At 38.0% G+C, this 18,248-nt stretch overlaps 2 protein-coding genes and 1 pseudogene across 2 annotated transcripts in view; 2 read left to right on the top strand and 1 right to left on the bottom strand.

Annotated features, from left to right (window-relative positions):
- LOC122086316 (laccase-7-like) overlaps window positions 1–2,244 on the top strand; it is an 8,454-nt gene extending 6,210 nt beyond the window's left edge. Inside the window, exons 2-4 of the mRNA XM_042655081.1 lie at window positions 131–273; window positions 360–1,310; window positions 1,884–2,244. Of these exons, the coding sequence (XP_042511015.1) occupies window positions 131–273; window positions 360–1,310; window positions 1,884–2,014 (1,225 nt within the window). The 3' untranslated portion in view covers window positions 2,015–2,244. The remainder of the gene's footprint in view (window positions 1–130; window positions 274–359; window positions 1,311–1,883) is intronic.
- Window positions 2,245–5,583: 3,339 nt separating this feature from the next.
- Window positions 5,584–8,382, top strand: LOC122085845 (laccase-7-like). Its single transcript, XM_042654442.1, has 6 exons — window positions 5,584–5,673; window positions 6,124–6,275; window positions 6,358–6,596; window positions 6,967–7,089; window positions 7,184–8,146; window positions 8,252–8,382. Exons 1-6 carry the CDS (start codon window positions 5,584–5,586, stop codon window positions 8,380–8,382), a joined length of 1,698 nt encoding a protein of 565 aa, XP_042510376.1.
- Window positions 8,383–12,244: 3,862 nt separating this feature from the next.
- On the bottom strand, window positions 12,245–17,869 carry LOC122086317 (annotated as a pseudogene).
- Window positions 17,870–18,248: the final 379 nt, after the last annotated feature.

Consider the following 18,248-nt stretch of genomic DNA (forward strand, 5'->3'; position numbering starts at 1 on the left):
TCCTAATGCGACTCGCTTGAGTGGCAAGGTGAATGAGCGATTCACCAGAGGTGATATCTTCCATTAATTCTCAATTCAATTTTTAAACTATACAGGTTTTTATAAACCAAACCGGATACTGATGAAATAGGCTAACTTGTTTGATCGCAGGGGAGTGGTGGAATGGTAGTGTCGTTGCCATCGACAATCAAGGTTTTCTTAACGGTCTTGGACCAACACTTGCCGATGCTTTCACCATTAATGGAAAACCTGGCCATCTCTACCCATGCAAAGGTTAGTATTCTCTCTGGCTTACCAATGTCTTCTTCTTCTTCTTCTGTCTCATGTACTAACCAACCATATATATATACATATAATAGATACCTATAAGCTGAAGGTGAAACCCGGAAAGACCTACCTCCTCCGGATAATCAACGCTGCACTCAACCACCAGTTGTTCTTCAAGATCGCAGGCCACAATTTCACAGTGGTGGCCGTTGACTCTAGCTACACTGAACCATACCTCACCGATGTGATCGTAAGCGGACCAGGTCAAACGGTGGATGTCCTCCTTGTTGCCAACCAACCTCCCAAGAGTTACTACATGGCAGTTAATGCCTACAATAGCGCCACAGTACCGTTCCTTAATACAACCGCAACTGCCATTATCGAATACAAGGACTCCACTTCATCCGTACCCGAGATGCCCGCCCTTCCACCCTTCAATGACACACCCACGGCCTTCACTTTCTATAGCAACTTAACTAGCCCTCCTTCAATGGTGACCGACTTACCTCTGCAAGTGGACTTGCAGATGTTCATAACTATTGGCATGGGTGTCTCGCCTTGTGCACTCCCAGGTAATGCTACGTGTCAAGGTCCCAATGGTCTGCGACTTTCTGCCAACATGAACGGCAAGTCATTCGAGTTGCCCACCAATATGTCCATCTTGCAAGCATCCTTTACGGGTGCCACCGGAGTTTACACCGAAGATTTCCCAAGCCAGCCACCGGTGACCTTCGACTACACTAACTCCACCAAACGCTTGAACCAGACACAGTTCGTGTTCACACAGAAGTCAACAAGTGTGAAGAAGATTCCATTTAATTCGTCGGTGGAGATAGTGCTACAAAACACGGCTATTATTGGGGAGGAGAGCCACCCAATGCACCTCCACGGTTACGATTTCTATGTGATGGCAATGGGGTTTGGGAACTATAACGCTTCCGTGGATACGAAGAAGTTCAATTATTTTAATCCACAAAAGCGTAACACTGTCGCCGTGCCACGTGGAGGATGGGCTGTCATCAGATTCCGAGCTGACAATCCAGGTATGTTTTTCCTACTGTAGTACCCATTTCACTTTAGTTCGTTTTTTTGAGAGCTAGTTCTAGGGGTGCCAATGGGTTGGGTTGGGTCAACATTTTTCAAAGTCCAGCCCTGCCCAAAGGCTCTCTTAAATCAATTCAGGCTCAGTCCAACCCTAGGTCAGGCCTGTTGAACTTAGTTCAACACAGTCTGGCCTAAATTGATCCTGATTGGTTCAGGTTGGGTTGGGTTGGGTTAAATACCCTGGCACTATGATGAAGTAAAAAAAAAAAAAAAAAGTATGATGGCGCAACTGGTATATTTTATAATAAAATTGGTATATGATGGCTCAGTCCAACTGGTATATATTTTTATATACATAGACTAATGTTCAACCCAATTCCTCGGCCCAGACCCAGCCCAGCACGACTTGGGGCTTCAAAATCACAGCCCAAGCCCACTTCACGGGTTGAACAGTTCAGCCCCATCAGGCGGGCCAGGGTGTGTTCAGGCTTTTTTGACACCTCCAGGCTCCAGCTAGTTCTGTTGTTACCTCCGATGAATCTCTGACGTTCCTTATCCCTGTTTATCTACAGGTACATGGATTATACATTGCCACCTCGAAACCCATCTCTCGTGGGGCCTGGCTACGGTTCTGATAGTTGATGAAGGGCCTACCTCTTTCTACAAACTCCCTCGTCCACCTTCCGATTATCCTAAATGTTAGATACCACATATGATCGTCATCACTCATTCATTTTATTATTCTTTCAATTCTTGTTTCGTTTTTTTTATCATTGGCAGCAATTGTGAAGTGAGATGATTTGTTTATAGTGATTTGATTTGTAAGTGAGTGACATTTGAGTTAAATTATTAGCAACAACCACAACAGCAGCAGATCTAAGCAGGAAGAACAATGATGTAAAGTTGTCAAGGCTCGATCGGGATCTTTGTAATATTAAACTGCTCTCTGTAAGGAGAAATTCTTTGCGATTCAGTTCCATGCAATGACCAATTTCTTTTAGTTTTTCTTAAGCAAAGAAAAAAAGTTGTTAGAAGTTATTTAGGCCCGCTTTGGTATCATTTTTCTTTTTTATTTTTACCTATTTAACAAAAATCATTAATGAAAACCATTTTTTTTTATCAAAACAAAAAAATGGTTTGGTAACTACTTAACAAAAATGATTTTTTTGTGAGAAATAGTTTGGTATCCCTATGTGTAAAATGATTTTTTGAAGAAATTGGTGAAGAGATGTTGTTTCCTTCTCCCATCTTCCTCCACTTTGGACTGAAAAAGAGGGGGCAAGGGGCTTGGATTTCTAATTATAAAGCAAACGACTACTTTACCCCTCCATATTGGGGTTTTAATCACAAAAATAACTAAGAATCAGTTTTGGCAAAAACACATAAATGACTCTTGATCTCTTTTTGGGTTTTGTGTTTATCAATTTTTTTTAAATAACAACAAGTTCCATAAATGATGACAAATGCAACGAAAATTGTTTTTGTGAATAAAAATAAAAAAGAAAAATGATACCAAAGAGGGCCTTAGATCAATCAAAAGCTAGTAATAGAAGTTTTGTTCATTTCACTTCTTTGAAGTTCAAATTCAAACAGGTGTTCACATACATAGCCCCCCTAAGTTAAACTTGTTCAATTCTCTCTGTGCCTGCAATACCATGCATTGTCAAAATCCGACAGCTCTCACCTCACCTTGACCATTAAAAAAAAAAAAAGAAGAAGAAAATTGGGGAAGGCGGAAAGGGATAACTGAGGACTACATTTGCATAATAGAGGGAAACCATGAGGCAATGTTTGGTTGAAAGGGGAATTAAAGGGAAAGAAAGTAAAATTTTCATACTTAAAAAAGAAATGTATGTCATCATTATCCCATGTGACTATATCATTAATTTCAAATCCTTGGTTGTAAAATTTTACTATACTTTGCATCTAAAACGGTTTGATATAATATATAGAATGTATCATTACTAAATATGGTTAAAAAAAATTGAAGTAGTTCATATAATCACATTATATCATATGAGATAATGAATACAATTTTTTTTTTTTTTGTATGAAAATTTCACTTCCTTTCCCTTTAAATTTCCTTTGCAATCAAGCGGAGAACTGAAGATAAATCTTCCAAGCCAAACCTATCCATCATTTTCTCCCAACACATTTGCATGGGTGACAATCAAAAGGGCTTTTTCACCGGATCTCGAAAATTGATAGAAGAATAGCTCTGCTAGTAGGATCATGAAGAGGGCAATTTTCTCAAATTTCTCACACCAATTATGCTTAGATGACTGCATAAAACACCATTCTTCCTATAGCATCACAGACAAAATTCCCTTTGAAATGAAAGAGGATCAACTCCCTCTCTATCAAAAGACTAAAATCTACCTAGCAAAAGGCAACATATGGCCATAAAATTCTCCTAGATAGCTTTGGCGAAGAGGCATCTAATAAAAAAAAAATTGATATCCTCTTCAACACTCCAACAGAGATAACATTTTGGAATTGAGATTGATTGGTGTCCTAGCAAAACGCCCTCCAAGCAATGGAGCAATGCCTCAGAATGAAACCCTTCCCATAGATAAGATCAAACCACAGAACCATGGGATGCCGAGATCTAATCAGATCCCAAACGGACGCCGAACTGAATCTACTTGAGGAACAAGTACTCCACCTAGTGAGATCACAGCTATCACGAGGCCTCCTAGTAACGATGGGGATAACGGCCTAGACATCAGCAAGGGCTAAAAAGGCAAGGGCCCAGTATCCCATACCTCATCCCTAAAAATGGATGAAACCTTGGTTAACCTATCAGACCCGGCTTCATAACATATTCGGTCTCCATAATGGGAGATAAGAACACCGGGTGCTAGAGGAAGTCTGAATAGTCCAGATTGACTCCTTAAGAATCTTAGAATTGATCCACTTCACATTGATGAAATTTTCTTTTGTCAAAACTCTCCATATGAGTTTCAAAAGGGCACCAATATTGAACTGCTCTACTCTTTTGATGCCAAGGTTCCCTCATCCTTTTGGAGATAGACAACCTATCAACTGCACATGTGAAGAAATTGGAATTCTCTTGCCTTGCCCTTTCCACAGAAAGGAGGAGCACATTAAAGATTCAATCTTCTTAACGATGGATTTGTGGATCCCAAAAAATACCCGCCCAATTTAGATACGAGGCCCGCATGATTGAGCTGAAGTCTCTTGCGCAATCTACCACGAATAAGAGAACAAGAGTGCACAAAGAGCTTCAAAGAAATGAGGGGAAGCCTGATGGTTTAGAAAAAACTGCAGTTATTTATTTATGGGGTCTTTCTAGGCATCATTATGCCTAGTGAAATAGAGGACATTTCATTATTTGTCACAAGGTCGGTCACTCCATGTGATAGAGGACAAGAAAAACATATCATTGGTACAATTTCAACTTAAAATGAATATAAGAAATAGGTAAGATTATATAAAATAAAAAAATACCATTGAAATGTATGTGGAGCCTATCATTTAGACTAATCCATGTATTGCCATTTGGCAAATAGTGAAGCGTTATACTCAATTAGACATAGTGATGCAAACGAAAAAACTTTTATATAGTTTTAAAAAAAATATATATGAAAAAAAATATAAATATGAACATAACCTATAAAAATTAAAATTAGAAATGAAATATAACATTTTGTAATAAGTAAAAATGAATACGTTTTAAAAATTATTTACGAATAGTCATTTTCTCTAAACATTAGAAAATTCAATATTTGTTACAATAAGTCTGTAAAAAAAAATCTATAAAAATCAAGAAAAAAATCATACAACATTAAAATTAAAATTAAAATTAAGATAGAATAGAGTATGTTTATACTATATATTTTAAAAATGATGAATAATTAGAATGGATTACGATCCCAGGTTCACACTTTTTGATCAAAAGGCACTTTTGGTGACGGAGGAGAAAAAGGTCGCAATGTGCAAGATGAAATTTTTATTAAACAAGAAAAAGGTTGGAGCTGATTTGCTGACTTTTAATTTTATATTCTTTCACCAACTTTTTGTCTGTTAGAAAGATAATGAAAGTTATTCTAACACAAATCTTTTATTTGAAAAGTATGATTTCCATTCCAATGACCACACCTAGAACTATAGGCCTTTTAAGGCTTGAACTAATAACCTACAGTATAACTATAAAAAGAGAGCCCCTCTTGTGTTTTGTCATCTCAGTATTCAGATTCCACAACTAGCGTTGGTTTTCAGCTTCCCTCTTTGTTAAGAGAGAGAGAAACAATGGCACGTCCCATCCTACTCTTGGGAGCTTGCGCCTTTGCTCTGATGATTTCTATGGTTTCGTCAAGTGTGGTCGAGCATACTTTTACTGTAATCATTCTCACAAATCTTTTCTTCTCCTTTCTTCTCCTTTTCTTGAAATTTGAATTATTAAGTTTAACATTTCTCAGTTTTTTTTTTGGGTAGTAGTAGGGGAATGGATCTTCGAGTTCAGATTCATGTGTTAGAGCCCAAAAATTGTTCCATTTATTTTCATAAATACCCCTTTTCACTCTGTAAAAAGATTGTAAAAAACATGTATTCGCGGAAATCCATACATATCCAACAACATATATACGGTATTGGGTCCGAATACTATATAGGCATAAAATGATACTTCATACAACTATTATATGATTCTTTTAGATCCCTACTTGGATTATAGTCTGAAAGAAAAAAAGAAATTGAAGAAAAATATTTATTTCAAGTTTGAATGTTCTCCAACTCCTCTCTCTCTCTCTCTCGAATGTGTTTAGTTAATTAATTGATCAATGTAATCAGGTGGCGAACCAGACACTCAAGCGACTATGCAGCGAACAGGAGGTGACATTAGTGAATGGAGAGATGCCAGGGCCCGTCATAGAAGTAGAGGATGGTGACACTCTCATTGTTCATGTCCTCAACCAGTCACCTTTATACATATCCTTTCACTGGTAATAATTAAAACCTGAATCTTTTCCGATCGAGCAAAATTGTGTTGGAATGAATCGGGTTAATTAAAAGTGGAATTTGCAGGCATGGACTGTTTCAGAGACGAAGTGGATGGGCTGATGGAGCAGCTAACATAACCCAGTGTGCCATAGCTCCTGGAACCAATTACACTTACCAATTCAACATTACTGGTCAACATGGAACTCTTTGGTGGCACTCCCACAGATCCTTGCTAAGATCCACCATGTATGGGGCTTTCATCATCCACCCCAACAGCGCTTACCCATTCCCCAAGCCCGACAAAGCTTTTCCCATTATATTTGGTGAGCTCTCTCTCTCTCTCTCTCTCTCTCTCTCTTTCGAGTAAGTCAACTCAATTGAGTCAATTCTGAGTGAAAGATTCAAGAATCTTGAGAGGTTGGTCAGGCTCAAGGGAACAGGGTTCCCAGGCAGGTTGTTCTGGAGATGGTTCTCCAGGCAGACTTTGACTCTCCTACGTGGTAGGAAAACCTCAGGATCACGGCTCACCTACTCATACATGGCCAAGTTCATGCCAATTGGAATTGGTGAGGTGGCAACTAAGGCTATGATGGAATTTGATTGAATTAGAACCTATAATTTGACACGTGATAAACACAAGGCAGATAATACTGATCGATGAAATAGCTTGACTGACTCACTCGTTGACTGCAGGGGAGTGGTGGAATGGTAGTGTCGTTACCATCGACAATCAAGGTACCTTCGCCGGTACTGGACCAGCCCTTTCCGATGCTTTCACCATCAATGGAAAACCTGGCCATCTCTACCCATGCCCAGGTTTGTCAGAAATGCTCTTATCTCTACCCATGGAAAACCTGCCTCATTAATGTCTTCTTCTTCTCCTTCCCTTGTACCGACGAACTAACGATAGAAATATACAAAACAGAGACTCATAACCTGACTGTGACACCTGGTAAGACGTACCTCCTCCGCATCATCAACGCTGCACTCAACCACCAGTTGTTCTTCAAGATCGCAGGTCACAATTTCACGGTGGTCGCCGTTGACGCTGGTTACACCGATCCATACGTCACCGATGTGGTCTTGAGTGGACCAGGCCAAACGGTAGATGTCCTCCTTGTTGCCAACCAAACTCCCAAGAGTTACTACATGGCAATTCAAGGCTACAATAGCGCGGGCCCGACAACACCGTTCCTTAATAAAACCGCAACCGCCATCCTCGTATACGAGAACTCCACTTCATCTGTCCCGGAGATGCCCGTCCTTCCACCCTTCAATGACACACCCACGGCCTTCACTTTCTATAGCAACTTAACCAGTCTTACGAACTCGGTGACCAACGTACCTCTCCAAGTGGACGTGCAGATGTTCATAACCATCGGCATGAGTGTCACGCCGTGTGCCACCTGTAATGTTCCAGGTCAGAAGGGTGTTCGACTCTCTGCCAACATGAACGGCAAATCATTCCAGTTGCCCACCAATATATCCATATTGCAGGCATTCTTTACGGGTGCGACCGGTGTGTACACCGAAGATTTCCCAACCCAGCCACTGTTGGCCTTCGACTACACCAACTCCACCAAACTCCTGAACCAGACACAGTTCGTGTTGACCCAAAAGTCAACTAGTGTGAAGAGGATACCATTTAATTCATCGGTGGAGATAGTGCTTCAGAACACGGCTATTATTACTGTGGAAAGCCACCCAATGCATCTCCACGGTTACGATTTCTACGTGATGGCCATGGGGTTTGGGAACTACAACGCCACCGAAGATGTGAAGAAGTTCAATTATTTTAATCCACAAAAGCGTAACACCGTCGCCGTCCCCGCCGGTGGCTGGGCTGTCATCAGATTCCGAGCAGATAATCCAGGTATATTCGATCATTCTTCTATATACCCTTTTAGTACCCATTTCATTTCATAGCACAAATGCCCAATAGATCTCTGACGTTCCTTTTCTGTGTTGACATCCACAGGTACATGGATAATACACTGCCACCTCGAAACCCATCTTGAGTTTGGGCTGGCTACGGTTTTGATTGTTGATGAGGGCCCTACTCCTTTCTATAAACTCCCTCCCCCACCTTCCGATTATCCTCAATGTTAGGTGCCACGTATGATCATCATCATCACTCATTTTTTTTTTAAATTATTCTTCCATAAAAATTCTTGTTTCTTTTTTTCTCATTGGCGACATTTGTGAAGTGAGTTGATTTATTTTTAGTAAATTTGTAAAAGTGAGTGGGGTTTGAGTTGAATTCTTTGAGATTTAATTCAATGCAATTAATGACAAATTTCTTTTTAATTTGTTTTCCATGAACAACGAAAATGTTGTAATAGGAAGTTCTTTGGATTAATCAAATTCTATTAATGGAAGTCATCTTTGTTAATTTCACTTCTGTGTGGTTGAAACTCTTTTTTTTTTTTGGGGGGGGGGGGGTGTGGGTTTGGGGCTAAAGTATGGTTGAAACTCAACAGGTGGTATTTGGTTAGTAGTATCCATTAAAAAATAAATTAAAGTACTTAATTAGCCTGAAAATATATTTGGCATAAGTAATCGCCCGGATAGGATCGGTATGGCTGTACGGATTAAGAATAAAAAGGTAAAATGATTTTTTTTCTTTAACTAAACCTATTGTAGATCTTCCGAAAAAAAAAAAGATACTAGCCCATACGGGCCACCAGATTAGTATCGCCGAAACTGATCACATCCCTAATCCCGATTACTAAAATCGTATGAAGCATAACTAATACCTTCTCCGCCCTCCCCTAAATTTAGATTTATTTGTTTTTGATATAATAATGCATGGGCACTTGTAACCATGGATTCAGATAATGGTATCGATATTGGTATTGGTATCTATTTGGATTGGATCGAATCAGTATGTATCGATCGGTCTTGCCTTTGTTTTTTTTTTTTTTTTTTTTTTAAAGTACAATTTTTTTACTGTTTTACCCCTGAAACAATGCGGGTAATCGATCCAAATTGATCAATGATCAAGAATCGATCTTAGCCGATATTAATATAATACAACCAATATGATATCAATACTTAAAACCATGCTTGTAAGTCATTGGGTCCAACCGTCCAAGTACATCTTTCTGAAACTTTTGCCTACCTACATGCAACATCATCACGTTCATAGATCATTGCTAAGTATTCAACGTACCAAATTCTCAACTTTAACCTCTGGAACTACATGTCAATAGAGTTGGTAGCTTAATGGAAGGAAGCTCCTATCTCTATCATCAAGTTGGTTGGTTTTGAGTTCAAATCCATGGAATTATGATCACTATCATAGAACACTTTTTTATTTTATTAAAAAAAAAAATCTATTTCTCTACCAAAAATTCTCAAACCTTCATCGCTAGGCGTTTATGATAATTTTTTTTTTAGTGGATGAAGGGGGGAAAGAATTACACAACACTATTTCGTGTAAAATTGGGTCAGTGCAAGTTCTTCTTATACCAAGGGGGCTTGATTTTTCTCCATTTCTTCCTCCGGCTATGTTACTGAAGTGATTTGGATTAATCCTATTATTGGATGGTTCAAACTTACCATCCAACAATATAAAGCCTTTGTAAAGTCCAGATATTATAAATATTGATTTGGGAGGCAAATAAAAAATAATATTTGTGAAAAAAATATTAAGAATAGATAGTTGTATCCAAATATTGCAAAAATGCAATATTTATTACAATAATTTGGTCAGAAATATTTAAAAAGTCTGTAAAAATCTAGAAGTAGTTTGTAAAAATCCAGGAGAAGTTCATATACTTTTAAAATAAAAATTAAGAATATAATATAGTTTTTAATTTATAATATTATGTAATTTTAAAAAAAATTGATGAATAATTTGAATCAACTAGGATCCCAGGTTCTCAGTTCAGAATCGAAAGGCGCATAATTAGTGGCGGAGTAGAAAGAGGTTCTAATGTGACAGATGAATTTTTTTATTAAACAAAACTAAGGGTTGGAGGAAAGTCGAGAAAGGCATTGCTATTGTGAGATAAACAAAACTAAGGGTTGGGGTCGTTAGATAAAGTATTTATCTTAACACTAAGTGGAGCTTGCATGAAGGAGTCAGATGCTTCTTCTATTCTTTTCCCTAGCGCAGCTGGGCCATCCTGGACTTGACCAGAGACCTCGCCCATGAAGTAAATCATACACCAATGATCCAACCATTGGGACAGAATCAATTTTAGTTGTTAAATCTCTCCTTTGATTGATCAATGTGTGATATCCGAATCCTTACTATTAATGGAATCGAAACCATCTCTGGATTGATCAGAAGATCCTTTCAATTGGCTAGAATCCCTTACTTGAAATCTTATGGCTAATCTAATCTCCTAGTCCCTACGGAAAGGAAAAAGAATTCACATTCTTCCTTTCGAAGGGGTTGTGACCTATTGATTGCAGCTTTCTCTAGACTCCGGAAAAGCATAAAAAAAAGGCTCGAATGGTACGATCCCTCCGTCACCCAGAATGAAAGGGTCATCTCGGAGTTCTTGGTCTTGAAGATGCTTGTAGGTGCTCCATTTTCCATTGAGGCCGAACCTAACCTGTGCCGAGAGAGCTGTCCATACACTGAGGGATGTATGGATTCTCGAGAAGAGAGGAGCAATGGTGGTCCCCTCCGGGGTTTTTTTTTTTGTTTTTTATATTTTTGCTAGTTCATAGTTCCATGTTTTGATGGGGTCGTGCGATGCACTTTCTTTATTGTGAGATAAACAAAACTAAGGGTTGGGGTCGTTAGATAAAGTATTTTTCTTGAAGGGGAGGTGAGTGATATTTTCAGAAAAGTGTGGGGCCAGGCTGATATTTTGCCGTAGTTCAGGGGAGGGGAATGAAATTTACCAAAAAAAAAAAAAAATTTTTGAAGGTCACATCATTAGCTCTTCCGAACAACAATGGTGAAATTGACTAACAAAATCAATAAGCCTATCTATATCATATAATTACCAACCTCAACCATCCAACATAAAGTCCTTCGATCCTCTCTTCCAGGAAAATACTTAGTCATTGCCTTTGATCTCCTCCAGCAATTTTCGTTTTAGAAGCTTTGGCTTGAAAGTGTGTGGGGGAGACTATCTTTATCTCATACCCTCCTCTTTCTTCTTATTTTTTCTCTATTTTTCTATTTTGTTATCAATTCATGTGAAATTTTTAGAAGGGACATGCTTGGTCCAATGGTAAAGTATGAATGTTGCAATCTGGGGCGATTGGTCAAAACAGCTTCTCGACATTCTCGAAGTAAGACTGTATAGTTCTCATCCCCCAAACCTCAGACTTGCGATAGCCTTATGCACTGAAAACTCCCATTCTATTTAGGTTATCCCAGACTAAGACATCTTAATTTTAGGAGGAGGGGGTTGGAGTAGTTATGCTTATCACGGTTTTAGTAATTGGGATTGGGAACGTGATTGGTCACGGCCGATCCGATCTGGTGGTCCGTATCAGTTAGGATCGAACTGATTTACTCCAAGTTTTCTTTAAAAATTCAATTTTTAAACCTTTTTACCCTTGGACCGCACAGCAATACCGATACGGAATTGGCACCGAATCGGGATTGGGATTGGTCGATACCGATCCTACCCGGGCAGTTGCTTATTTGCTTTCAAATATCTTTTCAGACGAAATTAAGCCCTATTTGTTAATGGATATATATATATATATATATATATATATACTACCTAGCCAAAAAGTGAAATAGCACCGGTTTGAGTTTCAACCTTACAGAACTGAAATGAACAAAGACTTCCTCTTACAACATTTCTCTTTGCTCAAGGGAAAAAAATAATATAAAAAAAAAATTCGTCATTGCATTAATTGAACTAAATCTCACAGAATTCAACTCAAAACGCCACTCACTTACAAACCACTATAAAGAAATCAACTCAATTCACAATTGTTGCCAATAGAAAAAAAAATTTGGTAGAATAATAAAATAAATGAGTGACGATGATGATGTCGATAATGATCATATGTTGTATATCTAACACTGGGGATAATCGGAAGGTGGGGGAGGGAGTTTATAGAAAGGAGTAGGGCCCTCATCAACAATCAAAACCGTAGCCAGGCCAAACGAGAGATGGGTTTCGAGGTGGCAATGTATTATCCATGTACCTGTGGATTTAAACACACAAAATTTATAAGGAACACGTCAGATGAGATGATCATCCATTGTGCTGTGAACTACTGAAATATATGGGTACAGTACATCATAGTATAGTAGGGTATGTAGGAGAATGATCGAATATATATATCTGGATTATCTGCTCGGAATCTGATGACAGCCCAGCCAGCGGCGGGGACGGCGATGGTGTTACGCTTTTGTGGATTAACATAATTGAACTTCTTTATATCCTCGGTGGCGTTGTAGTTCCCAAATCCCATGGCCATCACGTAGAAATCGTAACCGTGGAGGTGCATTGGGTGGCTTTCCACCGTAATAATAGCCGTGTTCTCAAGTCTATCTCCACCGACGAATTAAATGGTATCCTCTTCACACTTGTTGACTTCTGGGCCAGAACGAACTGTGTCTGGTTCAAGAGTTTTGTGCAATTGGTGTAGTCGAAGGCCAACGGTGGCTGGGTTGGGAAATCTTCGGTGAACACACCGGGGGCACCCGTAAAGGATGCCTGCAATATGGACATATTGGTGGGCAACTGGAATGACTTGCCGTTCATGTTGGCAGAGAGTCGAACACCCTTCTGATTTGGAACATTACAAGTGGCACACGGCGTGACACTCATGCCGATGGTTATGAACATCTGTACGTCCACTTGGAGAGGTACGTTGTTGACCGAGTTGAGAGGACTGGTTAAGTTGCTATAGAACTTGAAGGCCGTGGGTGTATCATCAAAGGGTGGAAGGACGGGCATCTCCGGGACTGATGACGTGGAGTTCCGTTATTCGAGGATGGCGGTTGAGGTTTTATTAAGGAACAGTGCTGCGGGGCCCGTGCTATTGTAGCCTTGAATTGCCATGTTGTAACTCTTGGGAGGTTGGTTGGGAACAAGGAGGACGTCCCCCGTTTGGCCTGGACCACTCAAAACCACATCGGTGAGGTATGGTTCGGTGTAGCTAGCGTCAACGGCGATCACCGTGAAATTGTGGCCTGCGATCTTAAAAAATAACTGGTGGTTGAGTGCAGCGTTGATGATGCGGAGAAGGTAGATCTTTCCAGTTTTCACCTTCAGCTTATAGGTATCTGTTATGTATATATCCATGGTTGGTTAATTGGTGGTACAAGGGATTAAGAGAAGAGAAGAAGAAGACATTAATGAGGGAGAGATAAGAGCATTTGTCACTAACCTGGGCATGGGTATAGATGGCCAGGTTTTCCATTGATTGTGAAAGCATCGGAAAGAGCTGGTCCAGTACCGGCGAGGTTCCCTTGATTGTCGATGGAAACGACACTACCATTCCACCACTCCCCTGCGGTCAACGAGTCAATTAGGCCACGAGTCAAACTGTATATATACCTATTCAATCGAATACCAACCTTATGTCCATGCAGATGACCTGCATTTGTGAACCCCATTCATTTCTTCGGATGAACATTCCCCGCAATCCTTCATTTTTCTTATCCTTTAATTGCCCATTGACCAATTCCAATTGGCATGTATGAATGGATTTACCTACCACTTTAGTGTGTATGTGTGTGTGAGAGAGAGAAAGATGGCTCACTCACCAAATATAATAGGAACGGCCTTGTAGGGCTTGGGGAATGGGTTACTGGTCTTGGGGTGGATGATGAAAGCCCCATAAAGAGTGGGTCTAAGGAGCGATCTGTGAGAATGCCACCAAAGAGTTCCATGTTGACCAGTAATGTTAAATTTGTAAGTGTAATTAGTTCCAGGAGCTATGGCACACTGGGTTATGTATGCTCCTCCATCAGCCCATCTACTCCGTCTCTGAAACAGTCCATGCCTGCAAAATCCACACCACAAACAACGACAGTTACTCTTTTTAATTAATTCCACCACTGTTTCGCCCATCTACTATATTAATTGGTAAAATTAAACATAAGTTTGCTGGATATGAAAATTAATTAAGATTAAGGTTTTAATTACTAGTGAAGGGAGATATTGACAGGTGACTGGTTAAGGACATGAACAATGAGCGTGTCGCCATCCTCAACCTTGATCACTGGTCTTGGCCACTGTTAGTTAAAATGCGTTTAAAACGCATTTGTGTTTTTTTTGCCATTTAGAACGTGTTTTCTCAAATGCTATTATACAATCCAGAAAAAAGAGGAAACGGCAAAAGAATCCGTTTTAAATGCGTTTTAAACGGCATTTTTAAACCCGTTTTAAGCAGCCGTTTTAAACGCATATCTGTTTTTTAAGGGTAAAATATGAATTTTATTAAAAAAATTAATTAATTAAAAAAAAAAAACTATTAGTAAAAGTGAAGAGTGAAGACAATATGGTACTTGATTTTTGGTTTTTAATTTCCATACTATTTATAGGAAAAAAATATCATCTTCTTATAGCCCATTGAGTAAGGAGAAGCTAAAGCTAGCAACATCTCATTTTCTTGTAGCCCATTGGGCTATTTTATCTTGGGACTCCTAGAGCTTTTGGAATATTAGATACATGTATACAAGTAATAATCTCTCAAATTGCATGAGTATACTACCGTTTTTTTGGTTTCGTTTTTTTGAAAACTACACGTTTAATACTCATACCATTCGTTTTTATCCGTTTGCCATTCCCTTTTTTTTTTATCCTTTTTTTTACCGTATCGTTCATCGTTTATATCTATTTAAAACCCGTATCGTACGTTTCTATTTTTTTGCCATTCTCGTTTTAACTAACAGTGGTCCTGACATCTTTCCATTCACTACTGTCACATTCTACTCGTTGCACAATTGCCAGAGTGTCCAGTTCTTCACCTGATTACATTGATTAATTATTTTATTAAACATATCCAAGGGTGAGAAATGTGTAAAAAAAGCGAAATGCAATGTTCAAGTTGAAAATGCATTTTTTCAAACTATAATCCTGGTGAGGATCCAAAAGAACCATACAATAATTATATATAAGTCTATCTTTTTTTCTTTTTTTTTCCTTTTTTTTTTGAAATCATTTCTTTGATCCATACGACATGTTCTTACTATCTATAATGACTTAAAAGGACATATGTTAGTCTCTGATATGACATACAAATAAACTTTGGCTGTTACCCTGGTAGCAATCAAGTTCCTACCACCCAACTAGCAGGCAGGGAAATAGAGTGTTGGGGGTAGGTTGAAAAATTCACTTCTAAGGCTATGTTTGGTAGTCAAGAAAAGAAAAAAAAATCTAGAAAAGAAAAGAAAAGAGAAGAAATTGTGAAAAAATAAAAAGAGCATGTATATTTGGTTATCAAGAGAAGAAAAGAAAATAAGAGAAAAAAATAAAAAAAAAATTGAATTTTAGGAGAGAGAGAAACACATAGGAAATCATTGTGTTATCATTCATTTTTGTCTTATTATATTTTCATATTTTCTCATGTTTTTTTGTGTTTTTAACAAGAAAAGTTTGGAGGGAACAAAAAAAAAATTTACAATTTCCAAGACGAATTTTGAATTTGAAAAGAGGAATCTTCTCTTCAGTGAAGACATACGAAATACAAAGAAAAATTCTTAACCCAAGAAAAAAAATACAAAAATTCTTGATCCAAGAGAATTTTTCTCTTGGGTGTACTTTTTTCTTCTCTTAGCTACCAAACACAGCCTAAGGGAATGAGGGCTAGTAGCCAAATTTTTTCCCTCTAACATGTACATGGAGAGGAATTAAACCCAATGAGAATGGATCCATGATTACACCAATGAATGCAGGGAAATATGAAATTGAGAAATCTTAAACTAAATGCATGCTTCAAAATTTAAGGAAAAAAAAAAAAAAAGAGAGAGAGAAAAGAAAGGAGATGAAAAGGTTTGTGAGTAGGATTACTGTGAAGGTGTGGTCGACCACACTGGATGAAACCACAGAAACCACCAGAGCAAAGCCGCAGGCTACTAATACTAGGCTGAGAGGCTCTCCTTTTATAGTTCTACTGTAGCAAATTGAAAGCAATTTTGCACCTTATTTTACGTCACAGATTAGTTCAAGTCTTTGAAGGCTTAGCTCAGGGCGTGGTCATAAGGAATGGAAATCAAAAATTTCAAGTTAAAAAAAAATAAAAATAAAAATAAAATGTATGTGTTTTAAAAGCCTTCATTATCTATCTAACAACAGGTTGGTAACGAATATATATACTAGATATCAAAAACCGAAGTCCTTACCAAAAAAAAAAAAAAACCAAAGTCAATAAATTAACAATCTTAGTTATGTTTAATTAAAAACTCCATCTTACACATTGGGACCTCTTCTACTTAATGTGCCATTTGGTCCCAATCTCAGAAGTTGGTAACTTAGTCAATTCCAATTATTCATTATTTTTAAAATATATGGAATAACCGAATAAAAAAACTGTATTTTGTTCCTAATTTTAATAGTGCATGGGTTCTTTTCGAATTTCTTATGGCTATGATTTGTTGCAAGGGAAATTCAAAGGGAAGGAAAGTGAAATTTTCATACTTAAAAAATAATTTTTTGTAATCATCATCCCATGTAATCCCATACATTTTATATGTCATTTTTATTTAATATTTTATAACAAAGCATTTTGAATACAAAGTAAAGTAAAATTTAATAACTAAATATGGAATGATTTGGAGTTATTAATATAATCACATTGGGTAATGATTACACAAATTCCTTTTTTAAATATAAAAATTTCACTTCCCTTTTCCTTTAAATTCCCCTTGCAATCAAATAAATCTTACAGATTTTTTTTATATAATATTTACAAATTTATTGTAATAAATTTTGTACTCTTAATTTTTTTTGCTACAAATGTTTATTTTTATTTATTATAGAGAGCTATATTTCACTTCCAATTATGTTGTATGATTTTTTTAGACTTTTTACAGTATATATATATATATATATATATAAATATATATTTACCACTAGACCATGTCATGTTGTATGATCTTTGGCCAAATAACAAGCCCAAATATCAGAACTAAATTCAGCTAAGTTGGGCTGTGGGTAAACCCAATCCAATTTGGAAAGCCGATGCTCAAAAAGCCCAAATATATCTTGTGAGATAGAAAAGCCCGAACCCGATTAAGCAGCCTATATCCACAAGCTCAAGGATATCTAGGTGCCCGGTGATCAAATCCATTAGTGCAGCCCACATCCATAACCAATTCCCAATTAAGGTCCAACCCATAAGCAGCAAACTCCCCACCAATCTTAAGGAGTCATGTGGCAGAATATATCCCTACCTCTATGTTGAAAATCTTCTGCAGCAGTTGCACAAGTGCAGTGAGTATCGGGTGATTGGGAATCCCTTGAGGCACTTGCTCATATGCTCTCAACCATCCGATACTCATCACACCTCACCACTCGCTGCAGAGGATGTAGACTCGACCTTCCCATACCTTAAGGCACACTTTGGTTGAGAGCTCTTGGAGAAGAAGAAGAAGCATTGAAGCTTGTAGACCCTTCACTGAGAGATCAAGAAGTAAGTTGAAGCTCTTTTCCTTCCACATCTGATCATGTTCTTAAGCTCATATTAGAAGAGGAAGAACACTTTTCCTTCCAAGCATTGCAACTGCTTCATTCATAACCTTCTTTTAAGAGATCAAGTTGGCGTCCGCTAAGAGAGAATACAATATCTACACAGCCGATCTAGCAAAAGCCAGAGAAGAATACATCCACATCTTCAAGAAGATCAAGAACTTGTCTACACACGAATCTTTCAATTTTTGTTGTTGTTGGTCTTTAATAAGAGGTCATTTCTTCCGGTATGAGTGTGAAGCAAGAGAGTTGAATTCTGCATAGAGTTTATTGAATTCTGTCATTTGATATTTGTCCGCATTTTTGTTCAAGAATCTATACACAAATTAGGCTTGATGATACGATAGGATA

This window comes from Macadamia integrifolia, chromosome 8, assembly GCF_013358625.1.
Source record: "Macadamia integrifolia cultivar HAES 741 chromosome 8, SCU_Mint_v3, whole genome shotgun sequence".
Taxonomy (NCBI): Eukaryota; Viridiplantae; Streptophyta; class Magnoliopsida; order Proteales; family Proteaceae; genus Macadamia; species Macadamia integrifolia.